The sequence below is a fragment of the Penicillium robsamsonii genome, assembly GCF_028829455.1.
Source record: "Penicillium robsamsonii strain IBT 29466 chromosome Unknown utg000007l_segment0_segment0, whole genome shotgun sequence".
Lineage (NCBI taxonomy): Eukaryota > Fungi > Ascomycota > Eurotiomycetes > Eurotiales > Aspergillaceae > Penicillium > Penicillium robsamsonii.
In genome coordinates, this window is record NW_026643225.1 from 1,125,890 (window position 1) to 1,140,965 (window position 15,076).

Below are 15,076 nucleotides of genomic sequence, written 5' to 3' on the forward strand. Positions count from 1 at the left end.
TGTATTTGGGACCTGGCATTCTATTCAACTTTGATTTAAATGTTATTTAGCAATACCTCCCTCATCCCATCCCCTCCCAGCAAGAGCGAGTTGGATTTCTATTTTGGTTTTCTTGTTCTACTCTTAACACCCCCCTGTTAAAAGCGGAATATCTCCGCATGACTCAAGATCGGTCGTTTCCAGTTGTGCGCGACCGGGCAATCTCATCGACAGCCCGTGCCGCGAAGTCAGCACCAGATGAACTCGAGGAATCTTGCTCATTGCCGAACCAACCAGATGTCCATCCACCACTAGTCTTTCGTTCTGGGCGACGTCCTAGATCCTCATCATCAACCACCTCGAAGGAATTCTCGCTGCGATTCTTGCGCAACGGTACGCCGTAGGCAAGGTCATCAGCCTCAAGCCCACCCCGAGGGTTACTCCGTTCCTCCTGTGCTAGGGTTGATCGGAGGTGATCTAGCAGCTCTCGCTGCGAGGAAATAAAGTGAGCTTTCTCAGCTCCAGACATCGACTGCATTTGGCGCTGGAGAAGATTGCCACTGGCTGAAAGCTCCTCGTCCCGCGCTTCCCGAGACTTCCCAGATGTAACCGAGCCTACGGCGGCACTGAGTACAGAATACCAATCATTTGCGTTAGCGGATGCCCCGGCTGCTCCTGCTCCTGTTCCTGCTCCGGCAATGGGGATGTTGAACCGCGATAGCAGCGATTGTGCGTAGGAAGCAGCACCTGGCTGAGGGGGGGGTCGTGGGGCGCTGTGGGGGTAGACCCAAGACTTTCTGCCGGATCAAATCGATGGCTTGGTAGAAGTATTGAAGACCTAGTACCTTGGCCCGCTCATGAGTGTGGCCGATCATCTCTTCGATCTCCCGCTCATGGTGTGTCAAGAAAGGGTCGACGTAGTCTTGGTACAATAAGCGAGCCCCTTGCGTCTGGGGAAGGACGAGATAACACATGAAACCGAGACGGATCCAGCTGTAGAATGGGAACCTGAATAATTATCAAGTCACGATTAGCTTGTGGTCCTGTTGAGCGGAGCGGGTTGAACTATACCATCCGATGATAAATACCGTCCAGGATTCAGCCAGCAAAATGACTGAAAGCACCACCCAGTACATCAGCCATGGTGCGAGTTGTGAGGGGTCAGAGGAGCGCAGAGCCTTGTAGGAAGCGAAGACGGGGAAGAAGATCGTGATTACCGAGCTATAAGATAGATCTACGTTAGCTTGCGGGGCCATTCTGAGGCGTATGATGGTTTGAACTTACGACAGCAAGTCCGCAAAGATTCCAAACATGATGAAGCCTGGGTGAATTCAAGTGAGAGAAGAAATCCCTGGGGATTTTTAGTTTTCAGTCAGCCCCGCTGATCTGAGACGAACACCCAAGTGGGACAAAAAAAGAGTGGACAAGGCAACAAAGATAGTTCAGGGGTATATGATGATTGAAAGCAGAAATAAAACAGTAGGAAGTGTAAGAAATAGTACACATAAATCATTTCACGATAACCAAGAGACGTGACCTGCATTTTCTCGAAATCAACGGATGCGTCTTGACGTCACACGAGACACTTTTGCTCAAGTGCATTGTTAATGATTCAGTCATTCGTGTTTTTCAGATGTATATATCTTGATATTGATATCTTTCGAGATCTTGGTTTATTTTTTTTACGACTCCAAATGTCATGCTATGAATATGGTACAAGAGGTACAAGCCTGACAAGGTGCATGTCGCCAAGGGAGTGGCCCAATCACCTGAGATGCCTTAACTAGTTCCTTTCTATGGCCCGTTCCTCTTTCTCTTCCAATATTTCCTTTTTCTTCAAAGGCCATTGCTTCTATTCTATTCTATAAACACCATCAAACCCGTGAACCCTGCATTATTATTCCCCCACTTCAACTATCTCGAGACCTCGGAACTCAAACCATGTGTATCGCATTGATCTCAACTGCCCACCCGGAATACTCATTGATCATAATCAACAACAGAGATGTAAGCACCCCCCCTGAGTGGGCTGAGTGGAGCCCCAAGCTTATCATATCTAGGAATTCCTCCATCGTCCAACGTCATCGCCAGACTGGTGGCCAGAGCCAGCGACACATGTCCTCGGTTCAAGAGACCTGGCCCGATCTACACATGGAACTTGGATGGGGGTCACTAAGCATGGCAAGGTGGCAGTTCTTACCAACTATCGTGAGGACTCGACCAGCGCAGCCATCGGAGTCTACAGCCGGGGCGTCATCGTCAACAGTTGGTTGATCGGGTCCACCAACAAGTCAGAGGATACCAGGGAGTTTGTACAAGGCATCGTGGCCAGCCCAGAAGCAAAGCAGGTTGGAGGTTTCAGTCTGGTGTGTGGACATATCAACGAGCCCTTGGCCATTGTCTCGAACCGCTCCGAGGACATGGATCAGATCACCTGGGTGGCAACTGAGAAGAACCAGACGCGTGGACTTAGCAACACATGCTTTGATGACAGAACCTGGCCAAAGATTATCGACGGAGAGCAGTTGATGGAGGCTGCTATTAATGAGCATGTGCGAAAGGGAGACGGGGAGGATGAGGATGCATTAATTGATCATCTGCTGGAGGTTCTCAGTACTGATACCCTGCCACGACTGTCAGAGGAGAATGCCACAATTGAGACGTACATCCATCATCTGCGCAAGAGCATCTTCATTCCTCTCATCGGTGCTGCAAATGATCATGATAAAGCTGCAGAGAGAACTGCTGCAGCTCGGGTAGAGGATGAGACTGACGTCCCAACAACTGGAGCCCCTGACCAGAGTTATACCTGTGGATCATATGGGACACAAAAACAAACCATTCTCCTGGCACGACCGGATGGACGGGTGCGATACTTTGAAAGAACGCTGTATGACAATGATGCGAAGGCTGTGCCGGTCGGGCAAGGCGATCATTCATTTGAATTCAACATCACAGAGTAGCTTATGAGCTTGGATATGCTTAGACCTTATAACTGATTAATGGATGCATACTCCTTGAGAACTTCAGACCACCAAAACCTCTAGCTTCACGTGATAATTAAGCTACCGTGACCACTTGGAGCCATGCAATCACAGTCCGGGGGATTTGCGGACAAAACTAAAAGGCGGTAGTTTTCTGCCAAAAAACAACGGTTATATTGAACTTTAAGGAGATCATTTCGCCCTTCGGGGCATATGGTCAAATGAAAATATACAGAGAAGATTAGCATGGCCCCTGCACTAAGGATGACACGCTCAATCAAAGAGAAGCTACCTATTTTTTTTTTCCTTACAGGTCTTTTATCATGGAGATGGGATGTGTGGTTTTTTTGTTACTACTGTGTTATATTATATTCCGCTTTTTAGGAGAAGTCACGTATACCTACCGACGGGTGTTCGAATCCCGTGTGACACGAAAACGCAATTTGAATCCAAAATCGGCGGAGTCTCTCGATAGCTTCAACTCTGCACCTTCTCGTTTTGCATAAAATTTAAAAAAAAGGTTTAACGGATCACCGAGGATTGGCATATTATCCCTAGCGGACATATTAAAAGATGGTATGTACCCTTCCTAAACATCCACTTTCTTACAGATATATACTGTCCTATTTTTTGGATCATAATTTTCCCCGTACTGGGCCGGATTGATGGGGATAGGGTGCGGAGTTACAGTGTGGTTCAATCACTCCCTGTTTACAACTTAATCGGAGTATGAAACACGTTCACGAATTTATTTTATAGATCTACAAACCCAGCTGAGCTTGGGATGTTTCCGTAGGACACCGCCCTTTTATTCTGCCATTGCCAGTTAAATGTCAGAGCTTTGATTAAACAATCAAAATGATACTAGGTCGGAACTTTAATGATCTGATATCCATGGATCTCTGTTGAGCCCCATAATTCAAGGTAAGTAGGGGCTGTGTTAGACAGTAAATGCATAATTTCAAGGGGTTTAATTTTGTTGACATAAGATGTCTGTATATTCTATGCCATTCGCCCCTGACTGTTTACAAGAGTGAGACCACTCAAAAGTAAAACCATATTTCTGTTCGGATTCTAAATTATATCCGGGACTAATAATCAAGTGGATAACCGCTTAGCTTATGCTGCCTTAACCTGCAAAGGAGCTTCCGAGTTCATTTTGGCAAATTATGCCGGGGATCTCAACGGTTGTCAACCTAAACGCCACATCACGTTTCATCTTGAGCATCTCTCATCTTCCCTGATTTTCTTTGACGCATCATTTTCGGCCGCTACACCCAAGAAGGGTTAGTCGATCCCGCAAGTGTATCAGAACAATTTCCTTTAAATTACCTCTTTGTGAGGGCGAGGCCTCGTCTAAACTAGCCAAATAGAAGCTGATGGTGAGCTTTACGCCGTTTAATGATCTCATCTCCACATATCATCAGATCATGGAGCCAGGCGTCAACTGGCAATCTCCGATAGATTGGGTTGATGGATAACATTCGACTTTACACAGTTCTGGACCATTTCTGGTCGCTTGCGCTTGATCTAGTGGCTTTGGAATAATTTGACTATTTATCCGGCCACTTCGGTGGTGGAGAGATCCACCGTCTAGAAGAGACATCTGCTGCAGCCATCAGGGTTAGCGTTTCCCGGTATCCCGGTCATAATTAAGCCGAATGTTCCCGAGTGACTATAGGAAAGGTCTCGGATGATGAATCCACTCTGTTTAGGATTGCCTGTTAATCCACACCAAGCGCCATTTGACGCCTCCAAGCCAGGGCATGGCTATATAACAGACGACATCCGTAGCTCTGACTCTTGCTTCGTACATTACATTCATTCACATTCATTCAGACTTCGAGACTGGTTTCTTGATTTCCATTCTTTTCCTTCTTTTCACATTCTTTACCGTCAAACTTGACACTCACTCTCTTTTACATTTCACTATGAAGTTCACCAACATTGTTCTGGCTGCCAGTGCCGCTACCGTGGCCTGCGCCTACCCCCGCGGACGGGACGTTATTCCCACCAAGCAGACTACTGATATCAAGAAGCGCGCCGATGGTTTCACTTGGGTTGGTGTCAGCGAGTCCGGTGCCGAGTTCGGCCCCGGAAGCACCCCTGGTACTCTGGACAAGGACTACACCTGGCCCAAGACCTCCCAGATTAAGATCCTGAGAGATGCCGGCATGAACATCTTCCGTGTGCCTTTCTTGATGGAGCGCCTGGTGCCCTCCAGCATGACTGGCTCCCCGGATGCCACTTATCTGGCCGCCCTCAAGTCCGTACGTGATACATCTGTCGCTGCTGATTGTCCCTCAAGGTCTAACAGGTCTCCGTTCCATAGACTGTCAAGTTCATCACCGACAGCGGTGCCTATGCCGTCCTTGATCCCCACAACTACGGAAGATAGTAAGTGCACCAGAACCAGAACTGCCCGCCGTTATTGGTATGATATTAACGCTTCATTTACAGTGGTGGTAACATCATCACCTCCACCTCTGATTTCAAGGCTTTCTGGAAGACCGTTGCCAAGGAGTTCGTCTCCAACGAGAAGGTCGTCTTCGACACCAGTAAGCCACTCGTAGTCAAACTCACACCATCAAACCATCCACTAACACCATTCTCCCTAGACAACGAGTACCACGATCTTGACCAGACCCTCGTCCTGGACCTGAACCAGGCCGCCATTGATGCTATCCGTGCCGCTGGCGCCACCAGCCAGTACATCTTCGTCGAAGGCAACTCCTGGAGCGGCGCTCACTCCTGGACCGCTAACAACGACAACATGAAGGCCCTTACTGACTCCGAGGACAAGATCGTCTACGAGATGCACCAGTACCTTGATGGCGACAGCTCCGGCACCTCTGAGACTTGCGTCAGCGCCACCATTGGCAAGGAGCGCCTCGAGTCTGCCACCGCCTGGTTGCAGAAGAACCACAAGAAGGGCTTCATCGGCGAGTTCGCCGGTGGTGTTAACAGCGTCTGCGAGTCTGCCGTTGAGAACATGCTTTCCTACATGTCCGACAACTCCGACGTCTGGATGGGCGCCGAGTGGTGGGCTGCCGGTCCCTGGTGGGGATCTTACATGTACAGCCTGGAGCCTGCTGATGGCCCAGCTTACGCCACCTACCTCCCTATCCTCGAGAAATACTTCGTCGACGGAACTGCCTCCCCCCCTACCTCCTCCTCTACTTCATCCACCAAGACCGCCGCTAAGACCACCACTACCACCGCCCAGACCTCCACCAAGACTACTGCCCAGACTACCACCACCACCGCCATCCCCAACGTTCAGGTCCCTAGTGCCACCTCCAGCTCAACCACCACGGCTCCCGCTGAGACTACTACTGCCGCCGTTGTTGCCCCCATCTCCACCACTACCCTCGTGAAGGTGCCCACTACCACCACTGCTGCCCCAACTACTCTTGTCACCGCAACTACCAACGCTCAGGTACCTACTGGCACCCCCTCTACTGGAAACGTTGCTAAGCACTACTACCAGTGCGGTGGCATCAACTGGACTGGCCCCACTGTTTGCGAGACCGGTACCACCTGCCGCGAATGGAACCCTTACTACTTCCAGTGCATTAGCGCCAACTAAGGGATTTATCTCATATCGATCAAGGCAAAAGGGGAGATTTTATTCACAGGGTGGTTTGGTGTGAGCGTTTTCTTTCAGGGTTGACTGTTGTTTACATTACTTCTTATACATTACTTTCTTCTCGATTTAGTTCGATTATACTATATAAATTTCAATTCGAATGTGTTGCAAATACAGCGTGTTCTTTTCCAGACCTTGTCAAACGTTATAGAAAAGTCGTTTGCACAAAGTATGCTTTTTTCCGCTTTTTTCCGCAGTCTATATCTAAAAGATATATATTTGTAAACACAGCATCTGAGACCACTATAAAGACCACAACAAAAGACTACTAAAAAGACATCACAAGGCCGCATATGCAGCCGTCCACTCTTGCAGTTATATTTATAGAACCAGATTTCTGTATTTCTAGGAATAACTGTGGTTTCTGCATAGTATTTTCATGTCTTATTCCGATCTGCCTAGCATGGATGTAGACCCAAGACAGAAAGGAGGCATGCAAGGTTCATCTTCCTACCACTAGAAGGCTAATCTGCCTTTGATTTAGTGAAATGTGTGATGGAAGGCTAGAAGAAGAGCAAGATAGATCGTGCATTGATGACGATGATCGACTACTGCAAAGCTCCTTGTATGCTTCATAGGGAGAAAGAGAGGTTTGACTCACAAGACAGCAGGCAAGCAGTGCCTTGCTGCCTGAGTGCAGCAACATGTCCATGCTAGAGGTATATATTATCTGGGCGTAGGCCTCAGGCTAGCATCTATGCGAAACTGATGAATACTTCCCGCGGCTATATGTTTCTATGCTATGCCTCGATCTACAATGTTTACATAGGCATCCTGCTTGGAAATGAATAGTAAAGCTTCATAGGCTATCAATAGGCTAGTCATACACCCCGTGAATCGTGAAAGCCCAAAAGTGTATTTATAACCAGGTCATTATCATCAAAGGTAGATACCCCGAACAGTAACACTGCTAGTAAGAAACTAACCCAAATCCACGCACCAAAGCAGATCTTAGTAGCCCGGAAACCCCAAGACCTCGTAGAACTGCAGAAAGATAACACAAGGACTGAAAAAAACTATGGGACAGATCAAAATGCAACCCAACCACCTCACGCATCCTCAGCCTGGTGTAAGCGCAAAGTAACCAGGTCAGCAGGCGCACTAGTCAAATTGAGACCATATCGAATCTTCTGATTGGGATAAACGTCCTCAATCTTGTCAAAGCGCTGCAAAAGCCTCACAATAACATATCCAGCCTCAGTAAGTGCAAACTGCTGTCCAATACAGATTCGCGGCCCACCGTTAAAGGGAATATACTCCCAACCAGCCCTACATTCCATCCAGCGCTCAGGCTTAAACTGATCTGCGTCAGGGCCCCATAGATCCTTTCGTCGATGCATAACATGCGTCTTGTAGAAGACCATCTGACCTTTGCGGATGTAGACGGGGTCTTGGCCGTCTGGGCCGCCGCCACTTGGGATGGTCGTGTCGCGGACTGCGGTGCGGCTGTTGAAGGGGACCACTGGGTACAGACGTAGCACTTCGTTCATCACGTGCTGCAGGTACTGGCAAGATTTCATGGTGGTAAAGGTGATGTTCTGGGGGTTGGAGCAGGTGCCGAAGTTTGAGATGATGGTTTCGCGGAGTTTGGTGAAGACGTGTGGGTGGCGGGCGAGCATGAGGAATGTCCAGCTTAGAAGGGAGGCTGTCGTGTCGCGGCCGGCGAGCAGGATGTTGAGGAGTTGGGAGCGGAGCTCGACTGGGTCGCGGGTTACTTCAAGGAGGGCTTCGAGGAAGACGTAGGATGATTTTTCATTAGGGGAGACTTTATTTTCAGGCTGGGAGGCTGCTAGGGCTTTTGAGACAACTCCGTCGACGAAGGATTGCACTTTCTTGTCGGAGAACCTGGTTTCCTTGTTCTCAACGAGGAAGGAAAATTTCTCGAAGCGAAGTCGCTGCGCGCAGACCCATTGGGACTTGTCGAAGTAGGCGGCGAAGGAGTCTTCGGGTCTGTCCAGGCCGTTTAGAGCGCCGAGCTGGCTCTCGACGCTTTCACCGAATAGGAATTCTGTCGCGGAGTCGATAGTCAAACGGAAGAAGATGGACTGGATGTCAGTTGTGGCGGTCCATCCGTTGGCCGCGACGGGCAGAGCTTGGAAGGCTTTTTGTACATGGCTCTCTTCCAATTCCAATTGACTGATTTGCTCGCGGGTGAACTGAGGTCGAAGTAGGCCACGGGAGCGGCTCCATTCCTCTCCGTCGGCGGTGAACTATAAACAGTCAATACCGAGATTGGAGACAGGCGTACACAAGGGATCGCAACTCACAATACCAGTGCCCAGCAGCGGATGCATGCTAATCTGACGGATAGGACCAAGGTCGAAGTCCTTGAACTGTGTAGCTAAAATGGCTTGGACGTTCTTCGGATCGGCTATAGTATATTATTCCCTATTAGTCCATCAAATACGAAAGGGACTAAGACTAGGAAAGCTACCGGTGGATATGTGGGTTCGACCGAGGTTGCGGAAGCAGAATGTCGTGACATAACGCTTCTCCTGATCACTGATGACCTTGTAGCGCTTCTCGGCCAACTCAGGTAACAGTTTGGCCTTGTCTGCCGCCAGGGACCGTCTCAGGTTGCCGATTCCAAAAGGATCCTTGCACGGATACATTGGCACACTGCCACAGCTTAGACGCTTCGCATTGCGCGAGTGTTGCCATGAGTTGAATGCCATACGCATGACCTGCAGCACGAGGGCTGCGGCCGCGAAACCCAAGATGAATGATAAAGCCATTTCTGTTGGAGAGTTTGGAGGTATTCAGAGTGAATGTAGAAAATCAAGTTGAATCTGAATTTATAAAAAAGTAGCAAGAATGTAGCCCGGAGACCAAGCATTGGCAGGGAATGCTCCGTAGGAAGGGTTATGCATGATCTTCAGCAAGACGAGGACCAATAGCCAATAACAGTCGTAGTGTATGTCATTTGGGATCGGCAGTTCGGTATCACACTCCATGCAATTTCTGGTTTGACATCTCGGACCTGTTACTTGGTGTGGGTTTTAATCCGAAGTTGAGTCCACCGTAGTTTCTTATTCATGAAGGTCCCATATTCCTAAGGATAATCTCTTTCAGCTGCCACACAGTCTTAATCACCAGAGAAGACATGGAGGTTTGTGTATTCAGCGGTCAGAATAAAATAACGTTGTGTGACTTGCACTATTTCCATAATTTTATAAATTCCATGCAGTCAGTAGTACTCCGTACGTACTTTGCAGAAACAAATAGCTGCAGAGCAGTGGGGAACCCCTGTCTTCCACACCGCTCACTAGGCCGAGGTTCTCCTAACATTAATGGATGAGTGATCAATTAATTATCCCGAGGTCATTAACGTCAACATCAACCTCAACCTCAACACATCAACATGTTTTTCTAATAATCCGATCAAATTGAACATTTCAGCTCAAAACTGCAGATGCAGGGATCTGGGAAATCCCCGATGCTATTGGACATGCTATCGTCAAGATCCTACCTGGAATTGTCACAAGAAGCAGAAATATCAACAAACACCCCCAGGGAATTCAGCCCCGAGATCAAAGCCGAGTCAGATCGTCGCCTAAGGTCCCGAAAGCGACCTACAGCCCAAGCACCGGGGATCCCCGACCAAATGACCGATAGAAACTCGGCTCCGGATCTTCCCGTACGGAAAAGAGGCCGGCCGAGATTGGATACGGCCAAAGATGCCACTGCCATTGAGGTAGATCTCGGTCCACCTGCGATATAAACATTGTTGACCCGCTCTACAGGAACGACGTCTGCAGATCCGACGGGCGCAACGCACTTATCGCCTTAAAAAGGAGAATACCATCCAAACTCTCCAATCTCGCGTTAGTGTACTAGAGCAGACACTACAGAATGTATCAAATCTCCTAGGCGGAGCCCATCGCGACGCAATCGATAGTTTCAATGGCGATGCGACTCTCCAGCCAAGCGTGGACTATCACGCTCGCACACGAGAACTCATTCTAACAGAAATAAACAAGACGCGATTTACCTTCCCAAATGAGAATGATCTCCAAATCAAGCAGACCAACGGTGAAGCGAGGGACAGTAACATATTCGGCTACGAAGTGTCCCTCATACGTCCGCAAAAGAACTCCACCGTCCCCTCTCCATACCCACGGTACAACCGAGCCCGCTCCCCATCCCCACTAATAAACCGCATCCTCCCAACAGCTACAATTTACACATACAGCCATCAAGAATCCAGCCTCTCCCGCCGCCTGCACAGATTCAGCCTTGAGCACACCTACCGCTGGTTAACAGACCCACGCACCGAGCCCGCCCTCCTAGGCCGCGTCTTCGGGCTAGTCCCCTGCATCCACGACATGCCAGGCATAAGACGCAATTTCCGGCGCACGCTGCAATCCGAGATCGGGAGCGGGCTTGAATTCATCAAGATGCCCTTCTACACGCTCGGCGGGGCAGGGAAGCACTTCCCGCGCGCGGACGCCGACGGAAATCCCGTGTACCCGGAGAACAGCCGGAGACCCGGGAAGATTCTGCGGCGGATGGTGCGGATTTTGCAGCGGGGCGGGATTCAGGATTGGGACGAGGATTGGAGTGGAGAGCGGGAGCCTGTTGCTGTTACTTTGGAGGGATTGGTGGATGAGACGCAGGTGCGGATGAGTGAGGAGGAGAGGATTCGTTCGCTTGATCTTGATGGTGAGTGGTTTGATTGTCATGACGTGCAGGGGTATCTGGAGCATCGGGGTCTTGTGCTTGATGGGTCGGCCGTGAGGCTTGGTGTTCCTGAAGCTTTAGTTGGGGATTTGTATGGGTTCTCGCCGGACCGATCGACTGTTTCCAGTCTCTATGCTTCGTCGGATGGGACTACTCCTACTGATAGGAATGGGTCGGAATCCTCGACTTCGTCGTATACTCTGGATGTTGAGTGTTTCTTTGACTGTGAGTTAACGGTCGATGCGTTTTCTCGTGTTTCTGTCAATATCACTGACATGAGCCCAGTACTCCTTGCAAACCTCAGAATCCTCGGCCGCGCGCCAGGCTTCCGAGTATGGGATGTAGATGCCGCATTGCGATCAGCGATCTCCCGTCGGCCATTTGGCTAGCCGACACAAATACTGAAAACTGACCTGTCCCATGGATATAATGACTACATCACGAGCCACGACCGGAATGACCATCTACATATATCAAAGCGAGTCAATCGAACACAAGAATTTGAAAATTGAACTTTATCACTGGCATTATTCTGGGGTATAGCGTAGAAAGAACCAGTATAGCAAAAAAAAAAAAACAGGAAGTCCACAAAGTCACATCTCACATCAAAACACATCATATCCAAGACCGCCGAGGCCACGCAGTAGACGATGACTCTCGCCAATCAAGGTTCCAAGAGTTAACCCGAGCTAGACCGAATCCATCGACAGCGTCGTCGCATGAGCGCATCGGCGGCCACATCCCGATCTCGTCTGGTCGTCTAACAGCAGATCTCACAGCACTCGAAGCAAGCAATACCGGCGCAACTGGGATAAGTTAGTTTCTGGAATTTTATTTATTGCGCGCATGACCGAATATGTTTCTGGCCGGCTTGGATGCGGGGGACGTACACTCCGCAGCAGATACCACCGCCGCCACCACCGCGCAGCTGCATTTGTTCTTGGCTGGCCTGAATGTGATATAGATGTTAATTTTTGTTCTGGAAATATGACTTCATTTTGCTATGGGTTATCAACATACCGGCTGCTCAGAGATGACATTTTGGTTGCTTGAAGGGGCAGCGGGGCTAGTGGGCTGCATGGTGACGGTGTTGGCGTTCCAGCCGTCAGTGGCGGGCTCGGTGGCCGGGGCGGATTTGAAGAAGTTGAAGTTGAACATTGTGGTAGTCGGTCTATGTGTATAGGGATGTATAGGGTTGGTGTATAGTAAGGTTTAGGATAAGAGAATAAAGGAAAAGGGAGAGGAGAGAAAAGAGAAAAGAGAATGAGCCACTATATGTAGGTTTTTTTTCCAACAATGTGGAGGATCGGCCGAAAATGAGGTAAGTAATGAAACAACTAGCGCCCGAAGGAGATTACCCATCAGAGGTACACGTTGCTAAGTATAGTCAGACAAATCAGAATGACGCTGCCTGGGACCAAGTGAGGCTTTGCAGTATACGTAGGTGTTCCATGATTTTCTAATACTTGACCATTCTAAATTTACTTCTAGAACTGTGGCTATGTATAGTAGATACATAGGTACGTATGGTATCCATGGATTTGCACAGCCTCTTGGACCTTGTTCTCCAAAACCATGGAACGGTGAAAGTTAAGAAATTAGTTCAGCCCTGTGAGGCCAGGTTGCCAAGGTCTTGGCAACTCTTGTATTGCATGACCGTATTGTGGCAGCTGACATATGCATGAGATGAACCAACCTTCTAAGGAAGGAACTGACCTCGTTTGCCCATATCTTGGAAAAGTTGGACTGTAGATCATGCGTATAATAGAAGCCATGAAAGTATAGAATACTCACAGCTTCGAGATGATCCCATCCGGTTGCAAAACAGAAAGATAACATTTTTGAATTTCGCTGATCGTTCGGCACCTGCTTCCGATTAGAACTTTTGTTCTTTTTATGCATTCCAGAAGAGTGCCATCACCTACCCGGCCAATACCAGGGTGATCCGCAGCTCTTGGCGGAGGATCCGAATCGCCAATTCGACACCTTGTCCGTTATACTGTATCGGTTAGTTGTAAATAAAATAAAAAGTAAACACTGAAGAAACACTTACAGCCAATCCCCAGAATGGGATCCTCCCCACAAAACAGAAGCTAGCTCCCAACGCCAAAGCCTTGAAGATATCAGAGCCTCGTCGAATACCTCCGCCACAACCGGAATTCGATCCTTGGCTACGGGGGCACAGACCCGCAGCGCATCCACTGTGGACGGCATACCGTCTAGTTGCCGCCCACCGTGGTTCGAGATAACGACGTCGTGTGTGCCATATCTGATGGCCAACTCTATATTATCAGGGGAGGTTACTGCCAGAACTGTGAGCTGCAATACACGATGCACTCGACAACACACGCAGCATACCACCCTTAAGCCCGATCTTCAGAGATGTATGCTGTCTCAACCACGGAATCGTGTTCTCCCAATCCAAATTGGGGTCTGCAAACATTAGCATGTCTACATCAACTTCATAGATCAACCTCGCCGTAAGACATACCGCACTCAGTGTGGTCCGAGTGATCCCCTCCGTGGCTAAGGATATTCGGCCACGACATATCATCCGGGATGGCATACTCATTCCGGTATTCGTTGATCCGTTTGCCTAACACGGGTACATTAACAGATAGGAACAGCGCCTTGTACCCGCCTCTGGAAAGGATTTTAGTTTAGCCCAGTGGATGAAACCATGAAAAATAACAATTCAAGACACGACATACTCTCCGCCCGCTCTAACAACCGAAGCGTAATCGCCCGATCCCGCAGTACACACATCTGCATCACGTACGGATTGCCGGTGCCCTGTGCGGTAACGTTCTAGAGGGGATGCTTTGAGTACGAGGATAGGCCCATGCAGAGGCTGTATTTTGCGGCTGCGCCCGAGGTCGCGAGCTCGCCGTCTGGGTGGGCGAGTTTCATCGATGCGGCAGGGCCGAAGCCGAATGGGAGCGAGATCTATTGATTATTAGAGTTGGTACTGGTGCGATGGTTTTCTGGGAAAGTGGAAGGACAACGTACGTTACTACTGAGGAACTTGGTGCTTGTGTCGAATTTGTCGACGTTGATTAAGATCCGGGGACGGATTTTGTAGCGGTCGAAAGCTGTTTTGTCCTCGCCAAGTCTAGACAAACGTTAAGGGAGATGTGGACTAGTCGCTGCGTTTCGAAATTCCATACGTGATCAGATTCATAGCTGCTCCGTTGTAGTAGTCTATTAATATCAGTGCTGGGCATAATGTGAACTATTGATGGTACTCACCTCTGACAATCGGAGCCAGCCGGCTGCTCCCCATTTTTTCAGATTAGCAATGCAGTATACATCTTTGTGAAGGGTCTTTCCGGGGTGAGCCATGCTTATAGAAATTATATAAGAAAAATGGACCGAGCAACTCCACAGCGGTGCAGCTCAAATAAGAAGGATTCTGGACGACCTCTCCCCCTCCGAAGTCATTTTCCATTGCCGGATTGAGATGCACACAATCAGCTTCTCTTTGCTATAGATGGGGTTTCTGGGGTTGACTTCCTATCGCGGAGGACGATCCATCGGAGTCACTTGCTAGATTGAGACTCTGTGGACGGTGTCACTGTCACAGGTTAAGGATGTTTAGTCGCACGAGCTCTTCCAAAACCACAATTGACGACCTATACAAGCATTGCACCAGCGCTAGCCATGAAGACATCACAAGACCGCATGCGCGGCCATCTACTCCTGTTCGTTTTCTTTTCACACTTTCTGCGTTCATATTACATTTGTAGCATATTCAATTCTTGCAATAAATATCTTTAGCTAAATA

General features: G+C 49.0%; 7 protein-coding genes across 7 annotated transcripts; 3 read left to right on the forward strand and 4 right to left on the reverse strand.

The window, feature by feature from the left end:
• Positions 1-163: 163 nt before the first annotated feature.
• N7447_010708 (HVA22/TB2/DP1 family protein) lies at positions 164-1,292 on the reverse strand (the record flags this gene model as incomplete). The annotated part of the gene is made up of 4 exons (XM_057234970.1): positions 164-730; positions 825-987; positions 1,051-1,200; positions 1,264-1,292. The coding sequence occupies 4 exons, from the start codon at positions 1,290-1,292 to the stop codon at positions 164-166; spliced, it is 909 nt and encodes a 302-aa protein (XP_057081190.1).
• A 628-nt stretch (positions 1,293-1,920) lies between these two features.
• On the forward strand, positions 1,921-2,942 carry N7447_010709 (NRDE family protein; the record flags this gene model as incomplete). The annotated part of the gene is made up of 2 exons (XM_057234971.1): positions 1,921-1,986; positions 2,040-2,942. 2 exons carry the CDS (start codon positions 1,921-1,923, stop codon positions 2,940-2,942), a joined length of 969 nt encoding a protein of 322 aa, XP_057081191.1.
• A 1,952-nt stretch (positions 2,943-4,894) lies between these two features.
• Positions 4,895-6,552, forward strand: egl3 (putative extracellular endoglucanase/cellulase; the record flags this gene model as incomplete). Its single annotated transcript, XM_057234972.1, has 4 exons — positions 4,895-5,233; positions 5,296-5,360; positions 5,424-5,521; positions 5,582-6,552. The coding sequence occupies 4 exons, from the start codon at positions 4,895-4,897 to the stop codon at positions 6,550-6,552; spliced, it is 1,473 nt and encodes a 490-aa protein (XP_057081192.1).
• Positions 6,553-7,661: 1,109 nt separating this feature from the next.
• Positions 7,662-9,347, reverse strand: N7447_010711 (cytochrome P450; the record flags this gene model as incomplete). The annotated part of the gene is made up of 3 exons (XM_057234973.1): positions 7,662-8,822; positions 8,880-8,983; positions 9,047-9,347. The coding sequence occupies 3 exons, from the start codon at positions 9,345-9,347 to the stop codon at positions 7,662-7,664; spliced, it is 1,566 nt and encodes a 521-aa protein (XP_057081193.1).
• Positions 9,348-10,048: 701 nt separating this feature from the next.
• On the forward strand, positions 10,049-11,681 carry N7447_010712 (bZIP transcription factor; the record flags this gene model as incomplete). Its single annotated transcript, XM_057234974.1, has 2 exons — positions 10,049-10,306; positions 10,356-11,681. 2 exons carry the CDS (start codon positions 10,049-10,051, stop codon positions 11,679-11,681), a joined length of 1,584 nt encoding a protein of 527 aa, XP_057081194.1.
• A 371-nt stretch (positions 11,682-12,052) lies between these two features.
• Positions 12,053-12,468, reverse strand: N7447_010713 (uncharacterized protein; the record flags this gene model as incomplete). The annotated part of the gene is made up of 3 exons (XM_057234975.1): positions 12,313-12,468; positions 12,183-12,241; positions 12,053-12,098 (listed from the first exon to the last, which is right to left on the reverse strand). Exons 1-3 carry the CDS (start codon positions 12,448-12,450, stop codon positions 12,053-12,055), a joined length of 243 nt encoding a protein of 80 aa, XP_057081195.1. The 5' UTR covers positions 12,451-12,468.
• Positions 12,469-13,082: 614 nt separating this feature from the next.
• On the reverse strand, positions 13,083-14,575 carry N7447_010714 (alpha-hydroxy acid oxidase; the record flags this gene model as incomplete). The annotated part of the gene is made up of 8 exons (XM_057234976.1): positions 13,083-13,278; positions 13,346-13,574; positions 13,651-13,725; positions 13,784-13,935; positions 14,004-14,238; positions 14,307-14,404; positions 14,460-14,493; positions 14,542-14,575. The coding sequence occupies 8 exons, from the start codon at positions 14,573-14,575 to the stop codon at positions 13,083-13,085; spliced, it is 1,053 nt and encodes a 350-aa protein (XP_057081196.1).
• Between the last annotated feature and the right edge of the window lie 501 nt (positions 14,576-15,076).